This window comes from Puccinia triticina, chromosome 8A (genome assembly GCF_026914185.1).
Source record: "Puccinia triticina chromosome 8A, complete sequence".
In the NCBI taxonomy this organism is placed as follows: domain Eukaryota; kingdom Fungi; phylum Basidiomycota; class Pucciniomycetes; order Pucciniales; family Pucciniaceae; genus Puccinia; species Puccinia triticina.
The window spans coordinates 597008-615520 of NC_070565.1; the positions used below are offsets into that span (position 1 = coordinate 597008).

The following is an 18513-nucleotide window of genomic DNA, read 5'->3' on the forward strand; positions in this document are numbered from 1 at the left end:
GGGTGCTCAAGGTAAGTTTGAAGTTTAGCAGGGGACATGCCAGTATGCAAATTTACTTGCATGCAAGCGGGATTTTACTTTGAATCCCACTACTATTCAAGAAGCTTTGGGGGGTGTAGTACAATGTGACTTGCATGAACTTTTGCAACTTGGTGTTCAAGAATGAACTTGAACACCAACTTGCAAAAGTGCATGCAAGTAGCATCTGGCCCACTTTGCAACCCCCTAGTAAAAGACTATGTTGGCCACAAATGAATGCAAAACAACTTCCGGCCCATTCCTGCTCTAACTTAACACAAGTCCCCCCTGGTGGGAGCGCTGTGGCTGGCGGCGAAGCCGCCCCTCCCGCAGGGAGGGACTTGCGCATTATCCCAAATTTTACGCGGGAGCAGAAAGTTCATTTGGCTGAGAGGTTTTTAAAATTTTTATAGCTCCTCCCCCAGCCTCTCCACCAATATGCCCTATCTGTACCCTATGCTACTTTTCTTTCTCTACAATTTGGTCTACTCAGATTTTTTCTATCCCAATCTGTTGACCTTTTCAAAAGATCAAAAATGCACAAGTCTTCCAAATGAGGCTCCACTTGTTCGGGACTCCAGGAGTTGTTTTTCTGGCTACAAGATAAATGAGTGGCTCAAATTCCTTGCAAGAACAGAACCTAAAACTCTGTGTATTCAGTTTTTCTATATTGGTTGGGATTTTTAGTGTAGCAGATCCTTTCTGCTCCTGCTTAAATCAAGACATAACTCATAAGCCTCTCCTGCGGAGAGCCCTCCGGGCGGGGTCCCCCGGACCCTCCGCTCAAGAGGCTTTGTTAAGCTAGTTCCTGCTTGGGATTTGCATTGAGCAGATGATAAAAGACAGCAAGGGTTGCCACCCTCTTATAAGCTGAGGAACAGTAGAATTTAACCGTGGGGTCCTTGAAATTCTCTTTATGTTCTTTGCTGGATGTGGACATTGCACTTCTAATTTGGGGATCCTCCGCAAATATTTTTTTGAAAGTTTGTCAATTTCCTGGTAGGAGTTCTATGATGGACAAAATTCAATTTCAATGGGGTCAGGTGTGATTCATTGATAAAGAAAACTCATTTTCCAAACCCTCCTGATGGATTGAGTGTTTCTAATTTTGGGAAAGAAGGGGCAGTGAAGACGTATATACCAGGAACAGATACTTAACAATAATAAAACAAACTGTTTTCCCATCTAAATATCTCAATTCATTCCCTGCACACCTAATCTTGCACGTATCTAAGCCCTCACCAGGAAAAATAAACTGCCACTAGACTACAGAGGACATCAGCCTAAGTCCACTGAGCTAACCACCAGTTGAACAGCTGGCCGCATGGACAGCCCCCTGTAGGAAACAAAGGGGCCATTGTAGCCTAATTGTTGTAGCGCCAGAGCTGGAAAAAACTGACAGCCATTGTTGCTTGATGTCACCTGATTTCTGGTGACAATTGATTTTTACTGGTGCCTTGTCCCCGAAGCGGCCGGGGGGCACCCATTTTGGCCTGGGAGAGATTCATAGCATTGAGTCAGGATGTAAACGGGTCGGATCCAGGTTGGAAAACTGTGCCCAAACCCAACCCAACATAAATGCCGGGTTGGGTTGGGCCAGGTCAAATATTCAAATACGCTGACCAAACCCGCACCCAATTAGGCATGATGCAGGTTGGGTCGGGTCCGGGGCGGTTCTTGGGTTGAACCAACCTTTTACAAGATAGGAGAAAAGAAAAAAAAGAAGGAGAATAAGGATAAAAAATGTGAGATTAATTTTGAGTCCTGGAGCTTTCATGTATATACAACAGGAGATCAAGTGAAATAAAAAGAATAAAGACCATTTTGAGCCAGAAGGTGCAAGGGATACCAAATCCAAGTTGTCATCATCACACACTATCAGCCCCTCTTCAGCTTGGATCCAGTTCTGCGCGCATACAAGGGCTTCAAGAGTGGTCGGTTGTAATCGTGTTTGCTTACTGCCGAGTACTCTTCCGCCTGTGGAGAATGCCGACTCCGATGCAATCGATGTCATCGGAGTCATAAGAACTGATCTTGCAAGTATCACAAGCGTTGGGAACTGATTGATGTGGGTGCTCCACCAGGAGAGAACAGAAAACAACTGTTGTGTTTCAACAACAATCGGAGGTTCCTGGAGATAGATTTCTAGCTCGGCCGTTGTAGAGACCAATTGGGCAACCTTCTTCTTCTTGAGATATTTCTTGAATCACTCATCATCTTCATCAATAGTTGCAGTGTGTCTTGCAACGGCCGACTTGTTTTCATAAAGATCAGGGCTTGAGCAACTGTTTGATGCGAGTGATTTGTTTTTGTTGCAAATCACTTCATCAAACCAGGCGGATAAATTTTTTTTAATCTGTTGATTGTGATTATAGCATCATCCTCGCCAAGTTCTTTGGAGAGAATTGATTCAATCCGCTGGAACTTGCAACAAGGATCAAAGACTTGGTTAACTTGATTGCTGTGATATCTTCCATTGGAAGCCAGTATTTGTCGAATTTCTCCTGCATTGGCTGGATCATTTCGAGTATGTGAGGCAATCTGCTTTTTTGAGAGACTTTGAGCTCCTTGTTGATCTTCTTCATTGTTTTTTAGGCAATGTGTGCAGTAGGGTATTGTGTCATTCCAAGTTTTAAAGTAGCTAGATTGAATAATCATTAAATTTGATGTCAGCTATTTGATGTATGATAATTCAATGCAGAAAATAAGGCCCCGTTTGGCTGCCACGTTATACCTCATAAATGGTCGAATTTATGACGCGCAACCCCCGGGGGTTTCAAAGTTTTGGTGGCAACGGGGGGCAAACTTTGGGTTGCGGCGTCATAAATTTGACAATTCATGACGTATAACGCGGCAGCCAAACGGGGCCTAAGAAAAGACTGACCGGAGTGGAAAGCAGACAAAGATTCCTTCATAGTAGCAATCTCCACACACTCGGTTGAGGTAGGACAGTGAGAGTAGTTAGCATCTTGAATTGCGAGCTGGTCAAATTCTTCCTTATACGGGAGGGCCGAGTTGATCATGAGAAAAGTGGAGTTCCAGCGGGTTGGAACATCCACAGATGGAAGGGCTTGCTGTTCCATTCCGATGATATCAATTGCCTCCTTGAAGGACTGCTTGCGCGAAGGGGTGCTCTTGGTGTAAAAAACGCTGTCCCGAATCTTATTGATAGCTTCAGAGAAGATCTTCAGGCCGTCCTTCACAACCAAATTGATAACGTGTGCAAGGCACCAAACATAGAAATACTTTCCATTCATATCAAGGGGAACAGTTCTCCGAGCTGAAATGACGGATATCACTTGAGTGATCGCAGAGTTGTTGCTTGCGGCGTTGTCAACGGTGATTGATGCCACCTTTTCCAAAATTTTCCATTCAACCATGGTGCTTAAAAGTTGGTCAGAAATAGTGACGCCAGTGTGGGGAGTAGGAAGCTCTTTGAACAAGATGATGTGATTATTCAGATGCCAGTTGGATGTAATAAAATGAGCCAAAACAACCATATACAGTGTTTGGTTAGACGATGTCCAGAGATCAGTAGTTAAGGCAATTTGATCAACCCCAGAAATCTTGACCGCTAGCAATTCTTTCATTGTATTGTAAATTTCCATGATATCGGTCTTGAGGGTTGTACAAGTAAAGAACTTGAACTTGGGTTGTAATGAGGCAACAAAGGCCTGGAATAAAGGTTGTTCAACAAAGACAAAGAGCAGTTTGTGTGTGATAATCATTTTTGTTAGAAGCTCGTGTGAGGCGGTCTGAGAGAATATCCAATTGGATGCGTTTGATCCTTCCACGCTGGCTGACAGTTTCAACATTGTTTGCTTGCTGGAGGTGAGGAAGGAGCTGCATTGTTTGAGGTGACGCCATAAATGCTTGGTCCCATTGCTGCTCTTACCTTCAAGTTGTACTCGACAGTAATGACAATGAGCCTTTGTGCCTTCACCTAAAAAATTAAAACAAAGAAAGGTTATGATTGGCAGTTAGCAGAATGAAGTTATGAACACATGACTTCGAAGAAGAAAAAAAAAGTAGACTTGCCGGTTACTTTCTTGGTGAAGTGCTCCCAGATGTCGCTGGTTGTCTTCTGTTTTTTTGAAGCTTGATTGGTTGATTGAGATTCTTGCGCGCTGGATACTTCATGTTCTGTTTTTTTTTTCACATTGGGCTGAGACGTCTGACCGGGACCCTGGGTGGTAGTTGCTGTACTGGTGACTTGAGAAACCACGATGGAGGCCAAAGAATCTTCTTCTTTGTCAGACAAACTGGGAATCACGGCCGCAGGTTGTTTTCTCTTGGACCGTTGCATTGTTGGGGTAGGAGTTGGACCGTTGTGGTGCTCCATTCCAAACCATAAGTAGTATTTTATTATTTTATTTTACATGTATTCATCATTACACTGCCTATTACCCCACACCCCTTCACAAATATCTCATTATTATTGCATATTCAGATTCTACGCCTCATTTCACCTATAGTCACTCATACACAGTACCCCTTTATCTACAATGGTTCAATAGTTATAGAGGATATAAGACTTACAGAAACCTTACAGTCTTCATCAGTTACAATACTTGTTTCATTAGTAACTTAGTTGAATCATTACATCACATTCTTTTCATAGATATTTTCTCACATACTAAACTCTTGACATACATTGCTCATTATGTACTGTGCCTATTGTACACATTACATCATTGGATCTGTGCTTACCCCTTTCAGTAGTGCTCATCATTAAAAGCTGTTACTATGTTCACATCACTCTTCATCATTTGTACAACCTTCATTCCCATAGCCAGAACTCCTCAATGTCTGTGCTCATCCTTCCTTCATATAAGAACTGTCCTTCCCCCCCTCACTTGTACCTTATGCAGAATTTTAGATACAGAAATTATAGTACCCATTCTCATCAACCCATTGCTATTGAATCATTGCCATTGCTTTGCTCCTTTCAACCATTGCCCCAACCCTCTCATCCTCAGTAGCCAAGCAGTAGTTAAAGCTCATAGTACTAGCTCCTAAGATTAAGTAGAAATCAGCCACACATTTTCTTTCTTTTTCTTAGTGTTACTCTCATCCCCTCAGCATTAGTCAGGAAGGCAGCCTCATCAGCACCCTTGCATAGCTTACATTAGTACTAGTGTTGCTATCCATTTCCCTTCCAAGCTCTATTTTCCCCTTTGAGTAGTTCCACACTGTAGGATGGGTGAGGGGATATCTGATATCCTGATTACATTGGACTTAATTGGGTCAGGGTTGGGTCATCGGGCCGACCCAAAAAGGAATTTGCCTGCCCAAACCCAAACCCGATTAACAATTGGGTCTTGCCGGGTCGGGTCGGAAATTGAGTTTATGACTATTAGGCTACCCAAACCCAACCCAAGACCCATTGGGTCTTGGGTCTCTGTTGGGTTGACCCAACCCACTTGAATCCTGAGATTCAGCTGTGGTAGACAGAAAGGTTCCCCTACATCAAAAATAAAAAAAAATCTTTGTTTTCATTTCTTTACATAATATTCATCAGAAATCACGGACTATGGCGCAAGAACAGGACTCTACAGGACTAGAAGTTATATTCCAAGCTACATTACACCTCACCTCCTATTACAACCTCATGTTTACATACACAACCCAGCTGCTGGACAGCTACACATACTCATTTACACTGCATAGTATGTACATACATTCTAAATTAGTGGATTTTCCCAACTGACATCTGCAGGTGACATCATAGAAGTACCACATTAAATCCCTCATGTTCTGACCAATCACAGTCACTCATTCAGATGTTTGTACCTTCTACATGTCATGTACATTTCCAACCAACCACATTCACTCATTCAGTTTCCCTGCAGCTAAAATCCCTCATACAGGGCTTCCTTGTAGCTAAATTCCCTCACATTTGTCTATATAAGGAGCTCTCTCCCCCCCTCAGTTCAGTACCCACCTATCACATACCCCACAACATTACATACCATCCAAACCCTTGACACATTATAACAACCCTTACCAACTCAATAACAGCTGAACTCACTCTCCTATTCTCATATCTCTCACCTCAGTTCATTACTCACCAATTACAGTCACCCCAACATTTACATTTACAATCTTACATATACTTAACAACCTACATACATAACAACCCTTACATTAACAATAACAACAATGCATTCAGTGTCATCAACAAGTTCATCTTGAACCAACCAACCTTATCACTTCATTGAAACTTGCCAAGCTTACCTTGGTGGGTCTTGTTATCTGATAGTATAGAAGGGCAGAGTTTGCACCTCCATCATCCCCTTCTCCATTCAGCAAAAGCTTCTCAGGAACACTTTTGAGTCTTACACTGCTGAGTCCTCATTCCCCGTACACGGATTGGGAGAAGGCAGGCGCACTTTTGAGCGGATCCCAAGCCTCCAGGATTGGTAATCTGTGCAGTTTGAGGCAGAAGAGACCTAGGCACATTTAGATGGTGGGTTAGTTTTGGGAGCCTTTCTCAGGCAAACAAATATTCACCACTCACCTCTCACCATTGTCCTTGCCCTGGCATCCATGTCTCCATATCATACTTGTGATAGCCTGATGCACCTAACTCCTGACTTGACATCTCCAAGACCCTTGTGGGTGGACAGGGGGCAGTGTGGTGAATGTGTGGCGTTGGATGTTTCCTGGGTTGTTGTTTGCCAGGGCAAGGACCACACATGGTATGTATGCGGGTTGTTGGGAGTGGCGTGTTGGGTGGTGCGGCAAGGTGGAGGTGCCACCAAGGCAGTTACGGTAACTTAGGAAGGCGGGTGGTGCTTGCTAAAGGTGCGGTGCAGTGGGGTGTTGCTGGTGGGTATATAAAGAGGAGGGGGTGAGCCGTTTGATCCTCATGGGATTTGGTTTTGTCTGCCCCCTCCCTGGGAGGCCCGTAACTGCTTGGTTAAGCCCTCCCTGGCTAGTTTACCAACCGGTCCTCTTTTGCTTGTTGCTCCGGCACACACCAGGGGAGATATGTTCCCACTCCCCAGGGAGTGCCAGAGCTGAATTTGATGTGAGTTTTGGTCGGATGTGAGCCTGATGTGCATCAGTAACTCATCCCTAAATGAATTGAAGTGGATGCAGAAGTGAGTCAAAAGTCAGTCAGAATTGATTTGGGAGTCAACACAATGGTGTGTAGAATTCTTTTGTTTTCTAGGTACAACTAGAGGAAAAAATATGATGAAATGACATTTCACCCAAGTCCAACTCATCAATTGCTCCTGTTTGATGATGTCAAAGGATAGGAAAGCAAAATTGCCATTCTTGAATGTAATTCCTGTAAAAAAAAAATGAGTTTCTTGTCATCCAAGTATATTAAAGCCTCAGTTTCGTGGAAAAAAAATTCAAGGGTTTCCCCTACAAATGACCAAAATACAAAAAAAAAAAATCAAAGGTTTCCCCTTTTACAAAATAAGCATCCACAGGCTGAGATTCAGCTCACAAATTAAGCAAAACACAAAAAAAAAGACTAGAATACAACATGATAAAACAAGCCTGCACCCTGCCACCTAACATCAGCAAGCTGATGTATCATGGCCCACCACCCATCCCTGTCTAGCAGGGTTAAAAAGTGGTGAGAGGAAGACCCCCAGCCCGTAAGCACAGGGGGGTCCACGAGTATCCCCCGCCGGACTGCGCAAATGCAACAGCGGACGGGGGTGAGACGACCCCCCGGCTGGAAACCAGCCCGAGGAGTTGCCTGAGGAAATAACGTTGACTCAGGACCAGTATTTATAGACGCAGCCGCACCAGAACCCTTCTGCGGCGCTATCAACTGATCTACCGCTCCACGACTGGTTGTCTTGGAAATCACTCACAGCTACCAAACAAGCCCTCACATATACCTATGCTCAGCCACCGCATCAAGATCAACCAGACCACCACCGCTCCAGATGTTGCATGGCGTTAACAGTGGTGTCAACACCATGCCCCTTTGACGCCACCACCACAGCCTCAGGTATGTCTGAATTTCACAGTACGTAGTGCTTTGAGAAGACCCTAACACTGACTCTGCGTGTAATACTATGTTTCAGGTTCAACCACACAATCCAGGTACGAGGCATTCCAAGGCTGATTCTTCGCTCATCCACTGACCTGGAGACTTGACCTTTTCACCTCCCCGCCTCATTAATAGTCCGTCCCCGGTCCGGGTTGGAGGAAGAGGCGGTGGTCAAGTAGGACCAACAGAGCTTGTAGATTGCCCTGATCAAATGGATCACCTCCCTCGTCGCCGTCTTTGTGCCAAGCTTGATTCATTGTACCTCCGCCCGACGCCAGCTCACCGCGATCTCCCGGCTGCTCTTCAACAATGGTACCTTCGCCCGAAGCCAGCTCACTCCAGCCCGCTCGCCCGATCTTTGCAAGAGCCATCCACTACTGACCATCGTCACGCGCAGGGGAGAGCGGACGAAGACGAGCCAAGTGAAATCAAGGGGAACCTGGCCTTCTGGTCCTCCAGGTCCGCCGCCTGGACCTCCAAAACCGCCGCGACTCCCGCCACCACCTTTGTCAAACTCATCGCCAAAGTCGACATCCTTGCCCTCCCGCCCATCGTCTCCATCGACTTCGTCCAGCGCTTCTTTGCCTACCATGTCGCCGCTGCCCTTGTCCTCCTCTTCCAGCACAACATGCATCCCCTCCCCGACTCAATTCTTGCCAGAACTTGCAGGCTCAAGCTCTGCTTGGACACGCCTAGAGACCTTGCTAGCTACCTTCCTCAAAGCTGTCAGTGCCCAATGCTTGTATCAAGAAAAATAATGCCTCACCCTGCTCTCGATCACCGTTGAGTCCCATTGGCTGATCCTCTTTTGCCAGCCCATTTTCATCTCAGGCTTGGTTTGGTTGATTGGCTCTAGAGGAGGAGACGACGTTGACAATGGGGGATGGCAAATGGAGCTCGGAACATGCGCCGATGCTGCTGCATTAAGCCTTGACCGCCAAGCATGAAGGCGCAGCAGCAGCCTCCTTCTCCTTGTTGGAGGGGGATGGGGAGGAGAAAAAGATCTTCAACCAGGTTGCCGAGATCTTCTTCCGCCCCCAAAGCTGCACCCGCCTCCTCGCTGTCCTACTCGGCCTTCTATCCTAGACGACCGGGCGCTGATCCCGGGCCCGGGCGAGCTGTTTTGGAGCGTGGCCAAGGGCTCTTATGCGCTCAAACGACTAGCCAAGACTTGGCTATTCGTTTGAGCGCATAAGAGCTAAGAAGAAGATGTGAAACGAAATTTTGAGCCCGACAAAGAACAGGAAAATAAGGGGCGCCCCAAGCCCCGCAAACAGCACGTGCGCGTGGCTGTGCCCACCACCCAACAGACGCTCCCGCCGCACCACAAGAAACGGCCCACCACGCTCCGCTGCCACTCTCAGTCTCTCGCCCCCCATCCGCTACTGGTTCTGGTGGGGTTTCGCGGAAGCCGTTGGTGATCTGTAAGGATGACTTTTCTTTGGTTTTGAGAACTTTTGTCATTGTTTCCATGTGTATTTTTATCTGACATGCAATTCTAAGGTGAACTCTTTGCATTGAACCCTGGAGAAGACCCTCTTATGATTTGATAGGTGAAAAAGAAAACATCAAGGATAAGTTTACTAAAGACAAAATGATCCACTTATCTAAACAATGAGATAGTTCAATTTGATTTAATTGATAATCTGGTCAAACATCAACTAATTCTTGTAAATTTTGGGTAAACTAAGATCAAACTAAAATAATTGAGTGAGCATATTTACTTGGTTTTTTGAGCTAAATAAGAAGATTGTCACTGCAAAATGGCAATTGATTAAAATCCAAAGGGTGGACGTCTGAAGAGCAACATCTTAATCTTCTCTATGTTTGTACATTTATATGGGGAAATCCCTTTTGTTACTTGGGGCTTTTGAAAAGGGCAAACCCATGATGAGTTTTTTGTGATTTTGATACTTTTGTAGGAGGGATCCTTGAAGTTTTATTCTATGATTTGCAGGATTTCAATCTACTTATTTGGAACTCATGCAACTTTTTGGGGCAGTTGGGGAAATCATGCAATGCACTACATGATTTCTCCAATTTCCCAAAAATTCATTTGCCTGATGGTATATTAGAAATTTTGTAAGGGGGGGTGGAAGGGATAAATCTGCCATGTGGCAAATGTTTTGAGGGATAGGAGCAGGAAAAGTCATGACTCATCTGGCCCTAGAATGTGCAGCGGCGCAGCCGCCTTGGCCTCTAGTTCACATTATATGCCCTCATGTACAAAATTAAAGTAAAAGTCAACTTGGTATTATTGAGTTTAGAATTTTGGAATGTGGTAATGTTGCAGTAAAATTAGTGAAACCCATTTTTTTGGAAATGCTGTAATTAATTTGAATTTGGCTAAAAAAATGGTGATAAACTATTGTATTGGGGTGAAAGTCTGAGGTAAGTCAAGGTTGGATTGCAGTGCCACCCCAGTTTGGCCACATATCCTGGCCTCTTCACAAAAATGATTGTGTGATTTTTTGTTTTTTTTTTTTGCTTTTCAAAATCCACATGTGCACATGCAAGTGAACTTCTTTGCACTTTGCTAATAGTCACCCTAATGTACGTGCGTACATTGAGGTGGAAATATCACAGGATGGGCCTTTCACAGCCACATGAAAAGTAAAAACTTTGTGTTGAGACACCAATTTTCCCCCTGATGTACACGAGTACATGAGGGGGACAATATGACATACTGCGCCTTTCACATCCCCATGAAAAGGACACACTGGTCATGGAGCCAAGAAAGGCCTATATTTTGGATGAGTTCTGGATGAATTCCAGATGAGTTCTGAATTATTCCTTGGCAAGTTATGGTTTATTTCAGGATGATTTCCAACTGATTTCAAGCTGACTTCCAGTCTTGTTCATACCTGTTCAATATATCTTTACCAAAGGACTCCAGCACAGTTATGGAAAAGAGTTACGGTAAGGCACTCCCTGGGGAGTGGGAACATATCTCCCCTGGTGACAGCTGGAGGGTCATCCATAGGGCCTTTGGGCCTTTGCGGATATTTCAACGTGCCAGGCAATTTTTGCCTCATTTTGTGAGAAAAAAAAATACCCCAAAACTTAGATCTGCAGGTCTAGAATTCTGTGGATTTAAGAAAGTGGGATTTACAATAAAGAGAGACCTGGCGTAACATTACAAAAATATGGGCATTTGCTTTCCTACCCTTGTATGTGGACATTTGAAGATAAAGATCAGTATTTAGTACTTGTGCTGGCATCTGTACCTTCTGAATATTTTGATGCTCGAAAGAGAGACATTGCGGAAAACAATAAGAATTGGGAGTGTTCTTGGCAATTTAATGTCTGGATTAGAATGAATTGATGGACAATCTCGAGGCCTAAATCATACATGGAAGATGTGCTAGAGATTTGTATTGGAAAAGAAAAATATTGTGGTAGTTCTCGTTTAGGAAGACAATGAAGAACTGGTCACGGATTTTTTAACGCGGAATTGAAACAAGAGTCCATATGGAAGTGGTCGTGGAGTGAGGATAGGGTTATAATATTGCCCACACCAGGAGAAGGGAGAAAATCGAAAACCGTATTTGGAGGAGATTTTCATCGATATTGGTTCATCCTGCGGGTGGAATCCAATATTCTTCAGCTTTATCCGCTGACGCGTATTTGAGGGTAGCCGCCTTCGAATCGTGGGCTGCCTCGCCGGCAATCTGCATTCCTTGTGTGCTGTCCGCCAGTTGACAGATAAACCATGAGTGGCATAAGGCGCTAGATGCAGTGAGTCGCATCTTCTGATGCTAAAGGGTGGGGGAAAGTGTAACGATTGTGTATGTTGGACGGTACGAGGGACATGGGTTTTTGATGCTCATCTGCAAGGCCTTGTCTTGTTTCGGAGCAAGCTGACCGATCCGTTTGATTTCCACATCGCCGATGGGCTCCGCTTGTCTCAAGGTAAACTACATGAGCCTTGCGCCGGGGTGGTAGGTATGAGGTGTCTCTAGCATTCGACTTCAGCTGCAGCATGTCCGCTTGTGGCTCCATGTGCGGTGTTTAAGACTGCTTGCTCATTACCTTTCTTCAGTAAACGACGGGAATGTCATGTCTATAACAATTCTGCTTTCGCTTCATTCTTCATTCTTGCACTTGTGCATTCCGGGGGTATTCATAACCACAAGTCACTCGAGACAACGGAGCAGGAACCTATCCCGCATATAGTGATGTAGGGCTCAATTATGTTTCCCTTGTGCCAGCTAGGTCTTACTCAGCTTCTCTGATCCTTGCTTTCCTTTCGTCCGTTTTGCAATCTAAAATCCTGAGAGACAGTGACAAAAAGGCTAGTAAACCACTTTTCACTCATAGCTTACAAGGTCGCATGCTTGGAACCACGCCAAAGATGCATTCCCAAGGTTTTTCGTGCCAGGACAGTTCCATCACCCGCCGGTGCCCCTTTGATTTGAGTTGGCCTGCCGATCAGCCACCACAGAATCCGGGAGCCTGTGGGTGCCGTTGATCACTTGAAACGTTGAGCAGCCTGTAAAGGAGTCTTTCAGATCTACTACAAACGCGGTCAAGGATTCCTTTCTTTCCGATCGATCAAAAACATGATACCCTTCTCCCTATCTTTGTTCTGGGTACAATTAATATGTCTAACATCGATCCAAATGAACATTTAGATATTTGGTGTTCATACTGAACAATTCTGCTTGAGCCAGTACTCTCTTCCTATGCCTTGATTAGGAGTGTTCATCAAAACGGGATAAGATCACCTGATGACGGTCGGAGTTGCAGTTGATCCCAGAGTGAATGGCGATAAAATCAATGCCACACACGTCTATAATATGTAAAATTTTATATCAAGATCCCTTATAGTCCAGCAGCCGGCTCGGCTGCTCTAGCTTATACTGAAAAGAGGAGTGGCGAGTTTCAAGGCGAAGTATACTGGACAGCTGACCGATTGAAGCTAGGAAAGGGGAAAGAGGCTGATTCTTGGTTATTTATTGGTTAAGATGGGCTGGACCTGCTGACTCCTGAATAAGAGAAGAGGCGATTGAAAGCAACAGCTGACTCCGAAATCGGGTGTATGTAACGTAGCCCAGTGAGTGGTAGCACACAGCATGCATACACCTTACATCACACTCGTCACACCCGCATGTCACGTGCTTGTTTCATCAGTGTCAGGTTACGCCGGCAGTCCCCTATAAACTCATCGATAGCAAAGAAGGCGTCATTGAATCCCCACACATTTCCATCCTGTCCAATCCCAATCTTCTGACTTCCTTCCATCACACCTACATATTTACTTGCAAGCCAAGATGTCCGATAACCTCCTCGCCCCAGATCCCGTCAAAGCTACTGGTCAACTTCATGTGCCCGGATTCACTCCTAGTGCAACACCTGAACCTCCTCATCGTCACCATGTACGTTGACTTCTGCTCTGTTATTTTATTTATGATTAATGAGCATGATAAATATTCTTTGGTATATCCTGGGAAATTCTGACTCATCTCGATTTGTTGATTCTTTAAAAAATATTGAATACTTTAGGTTGTGAAAAATACAGCGGGTTACGAAGATATCGTCTTTGAGGGCAAGAAAACCCAAGCCTTGAACGTTGAGGAGATCGTCGGAAAGAGTGGTTTTGTTCCCCAGAATTTGGTTCACAACGAGGTTGCTTGGTTGTAAGTCCATTTGGGTTTTAAAAATAACAATAACAAAGTATTAATTTTCTGGTGGTCCCATATTCACTCACTTGTCCTCTTTCTTCTGCTTTCTAGCTACAACAACCTCGGCATCGGTATGTGCTTCTCTGATCCGATTCCTCACTTGGAAAGCGCTGTAAAAGGATTATATTATATCGGTACTGATCGGGCGGATATACCTTTTGTGGTGTGGATGACGCATAGATGACCAGTATTTCCGCATGGAAAGTGCGGAGACTGTGGCAGAGCACGTCACATCTTTGTACGGGGCCAAGATTCTCGCCTGGTCTCGTCATCAGAAGCAGCTCGATATCAATCTTGAAAAGGAGACCGAAACAAATGCAGTTTACATTCACTCTTCCACTCCCGGGGTGTCTGACCCGTCGACCAATTTCGAGGCTAGGTGAGCACTGCTCTTGCTTGATATTGCCTCTCTTAATCTTGATTGACATCCAGCCTCTTCCCTCAAAACGCTTACTTCGTGTCTGCTCGATGTTCACCAGGATTGACGAAAAATTCTTAGACATTCCAATGAAGGACGGCACGTTCAGGTTAGAAACCTATCGATCAGCTGGTAATGTGGCTTCCAACGTGGCCCAGCGTCAGTACCTTCACTTTGCGTCATCGTCTCTATTTTTTGCCAACACATGGTGCGCACACATCCGGCTGACAATCAAATTCCCTCCTCAAACAGAATTACGGTGCTACTTCGTAACCAAGTGCAACTTTGTCAATCCATCACCGGATGCGAAATCTGCTGATTACTCAGACATCCGAAAAGTTTCTGATCAGACCTTTTTATCCAAGGTTTCCCCGAACACGCTCGAGATTTATCAATCATTGATGCAAGCTGCCTTGACTCGGACGGGTCCAGTTGTCGAGTGTTACGAGGTCGAAGGCAACACTCTGGAGCGAAGGGTGGTGATTGCCTACAGACACGCTAGTACCAACCACTTCTTTAGTGCCATGAGTGATTTGTATCACTTCTATGGCCTCTACAGTACCCGAAAATACGTTGGTAAGCCTTGAACACTGATTCATTCGCTCTTGACAGAGTGATGACTGATTATTTTGAATGTGCTTCTTGCTATGCTATGCCAGAACGGTTCAGTAATGGCATGACCATTATTTCTATCTATTTGCATTCCCTTCGTGGCCCTCCTATGTACGTAATTGACAATTGATCAATCGCGCCCTTTGCGTTTTGTTCTTGACTCTAGCTTTTTTCTTTCCATGATGTGCATCCTAGCGAGTCCGCAATCACCCAAGTCATTCGCGAGGCATCATTAGTCTTCTGTCTTCCCAACAATCCGTTTTTCCAGCCATCGACACACCATGCAGTTCAGGAAGCCGCCTATGCATACTGTGCTTCAATCTTTTCGCAGCACTTTCTTAATAGACTGGGACCTTCATACCTTGCCCTCAAGGGTCTCCTGAACGAGTCAGATCCGATGCAAGCCGGCGTCCTTAACGACATTAAAAGAAGGTTCAGAGAAGAGACTTTCACCCGTCAGAGTATTACCGAAGTCGTCTTGGCTTATCCTTCAATTGTTAGTATTTCACTCGACCTTGCCCTCTCGTTCTCCTGATTTCAGTCGCTGATGAGGATCAAAACTCTCTAGATCCGATTACTTTACGTAAACTTTGCCTTGGTTCATTACATCAATGCATCTTCATCACGGCAACAGTTGATGTCAGTCGTTTTTCACCCCCTCCATAGGCTTTTCGAGATGCTGATAGTCAATCTTCGATTCTAGGCCCACCTTATCTTACCAGAGACTGCAAACCGGAACACCTTTGACTGATGAAGAGTTGTATGCAAATATTCGCAAATCCGCCTCCAATTCGCATGATCTTCAAGTCTTGGAAAGCTTCCTGGTGTTCAACAAACACATCTTGAAGACCAACTTTTACACTCCGACTAAAGTAAGTCAGTTCAGTGGCTATGGAATCCGCAATAGTATGACTCACTCACCGGGAAAATATCAGGTTGCACTTTCTTTTAGATTGGATCCGGCATTCCTACCGGACGCCGAATATCCCATGACGCCGTATGGACTTGTGATGGTAGTCGGTTCGGACTTCAGAGGGTTCCATCTAAGGTTCAAAGATGTTGCGCGAGGTGGGATCCGAATTATTCGTAGTCGGAACAAGGAGAACTATTCGATCAACCTTCGACAGCAGTTCGACGAGAACTACAACTTGGCATTCACTCAATCCTTAAAGAACTCGACCATCCCGGAGGGAGGTGCTAAAGGAACGATCCTACCCGAGCTGGAATCAAATCCTAGGGCATGCTTCGAGAAATATGTCGATGGTATCTTGGATCTCTTGATCCCTGGTCAATCGCCTGGGATTAAAGATCCAATCGTTGATCTTTACAATCGGCCGGAGGCTCTGTTCTTTGGTCCTGATGAGGGAACTGCGGACATGATGGATTGGGCTGCATTGCATGCCCGAGAAAGAGGCTATGATCAGTGGAAGAGTTTTACTACCGGAAAGAGCGCCGGTCTATTAGGCGGTATCCCTCATGATGCCGTAAGATTCTCATTTCCTCTCACTCCAGCTAAAATGGCAATTACTCTTTAACACCCAAAACTTCGTTTGTTATAGTTCGGTATGACCAGTTTGTCCGTTCGGCAATTCATCGTCGGCATCTACCGCTCATTAGGCCTCAAAGAGACCGAGGTCACCAAAATTCAAACAGGGGTATGTCAAATAGATACAATCTTGCTTGTGGGCAGCCTGAAAATGAAGTCACTGCTCACAACTGCGGGTCTGTGTCATCTAGGGTCCTGATGGAGATTTAGGATCAAAGCAAGTTGCCACCTTCAAGAATTGATCTCGCCAATTGATGCATTTTATTTCAGTTAGACTGACTGCTTTGGACTCCTCTTTCCTCTGGATATGCAGTGAGATCTTGTTATCCAAAGATAAAACGATTACGATCATTGATGGTAGCGGTGTGATACATGACCCAAAAGGATTGGATCGGAGTGAACTAGTCCGTCTTGCCCATGCTCGGCAGATGGTTAGTAAATTTGATTCGAGCAAGTTCAGCAAGGAGGGATACTTTGTCTCCGTCGACGCCAACGATGTTGTTCTACCCAGTTGAGTACTATGCTGCTAGGTGTATGCCAGTTTGAATCACTTACTGATGGGACCTTCACTCAGGCGGCGAGATCATACCTGATGGAACCGCTTTCAGAAATGACGCTCATTTCCGGTACAAGGCTGACATCTTTGTTCCCTGTGGTGGCCGACCCGAGGCCATCAATGTGGGCAATGTGACAAGAATGTGGGATGCTGAAGGCAAGCCGAACGTGAAGTATATCGTTGAGGTCAGCAGATCATATGTTATTTCTAGAATATTGGGACTATGAGCTCATGCCGGAATTATTTTTTATAGGGTGCGAACTTGTTCATCACCCAGCAAGCCCGTCTGGTGCTCGAGAAGAAGGGTTTGTTCACTTTTCTTGGGGAGGATGGCTTGGTGTTGGGGGATCATCGAAGTCTAATGAGAGTTTCTTTTACAGGTGTCGTGTTGTTCAAAGATGCTTCTGCGAACAAAGGAGGCGTCACTTCGTCTTCCTTGGAGGTCTTGGTTGGCCTTGGATTAGATGACAAGGAGTACCTCGAATTAATGACGTCGCAAAACTCACCAGGGTTCTCGGAATTGTAAGCAAGATGGATTCTGAGTAGGAGAGTGCAAACAGAATGGAAATGAATTCGTGTTCTTGTTTTTAACAGCTATACGAATTATGTCCGAGACATCCAACGCACGATCACGATGAATGCGGCGGCGGAGTTTCAATGTATATGGAAAGAATCGATGAATGGGCAGAAGCCACGAGCGGTGATCACAGATGAAATCGGAAAGATCCTCATGAAGCTGCAGACCCAATTAGAGGAATCCGATCTCTTCGACAACCTTCCTGGTAGAAAGGCCGTCCTTAAACAGGCCATCCCGAAAACCTTGATTAGCAAAGTCGGCTTGGAGACGCTCATGACTCGGCTGCCTGAATCCTATCAGCGCAGTTTGTTTGCTAGGTTCGCAGTCCGCTTTCTTCCGCTTTTGTTTGCATGCTTACTTATCACATTCGTCTTTTCCCCCTTCCGTCCTATTATCTAGTTTCGTCGCTTTCAAATATATCTTCCAGTATGGTCTATCGGCCTCCGCCGTCGATTTCTTCCGTAAGTCTCTCCACAATTTTTCTCTCGATTCCCACCAGGTCTTTGATAACTCACTGGACGATCCGGTTCTCTTCCCACTAAAAAAACCACTTCCGATTTTTAGATTTCTTCTCTCATTTCAAAGATGATGCCACCGAAGCGACCAAGAATCCTTCCGCTTCCTGAACTCCCTAGAAACCTCATCATTAAAAAAAAACTCAAATGTTCGTCTTATTTTTTTTATCACAAACAAAATTAACTAAGCATAAGGCATATCGTGTAATTTTCCTTCCCCTGGCCGCCACCTTTCCTTCCTATGTTTAGTTAAACACAGGCATGCTCTGTCTTTTTCTCCGAAAGATGTGAGTGTAAATGATGTACATAAATATGCACAAGATATACATATACGCATGTGTATGTATATAGAAAAACTGTTCTTTTTTTGTCCAATGACATGAAACCTTTTCTTCCTTTTTTTACGCAAAACTATTCTTTCCCGGGCGAGATAAGCACTCCTATTCCAAGTAGTCGGAATAGCGTGATTGGTTCTTGTGTGTTTGTATTATGATATTCTGCCACTAGACTCAGGGCGGCTGCGCCGCTGCTCGTCTCAGGCTTTGCATTAAGGAACAGCATCAACAA

General features: G+C 44.9%; 2 protein-coding genes across 2 annotated transcripts; both read left to right on the plus strand.

The window, feature by feature from the left end:
* Positions 1-7938: 7938 nt before the first annotated feature.
* Positions 7939-8894, plus strand: PtA15_8A66 (uncharacterized protein; the record flags this gene model as incomplete). The annotated part of the gene is made up of 4 exons (XM_053172123.1): positions 7939-7996; positions 8073-8091; positions 8174-8763; positions 8854-8894. The coding sequence occupies 4 exons, from the start codon at positions 7939-7941 to the stop codon at positions 8892-8894; spliced, it is 708 nt and encodes a 235-aa protein (XP_053022720.1).
* Positions 8895-13311: 4417 nt separating this feature from the next.
* PtA15_8A67 (uncharacterized protein) lies at positions 13312-18057 on the plus strand (the record flags this gene model as incomplete). Its single annotated transcript, XM_053172134.1, has 20 exons — positions 13312-13416; positions 13544-13677; positions 13774-13793; positions 13903-14101; positions 14202-14299; positions 14393-14716; positions 14800-14863; positions 14948-15248; positions 15321-15391; positions 15456-15624; positions 15688-16236; positions 16312-16407; positions 16490-16515; positions 16612-16808; positions 16873-17039; positions 17108-17159; positions 17235-17376; positions 17449-17748; positions 17831-17892; positions 17996-18057. The coding sequence occupies 20 exons, from the start codon at positions 13312-13314 to the stop codon at positions 18055-18057; spliced, it is 3138 nt and encodes a 1045-aa protein (XP_053022721.1).
* Positions 18058-18513: the final 456 nt, after the last annotated feature.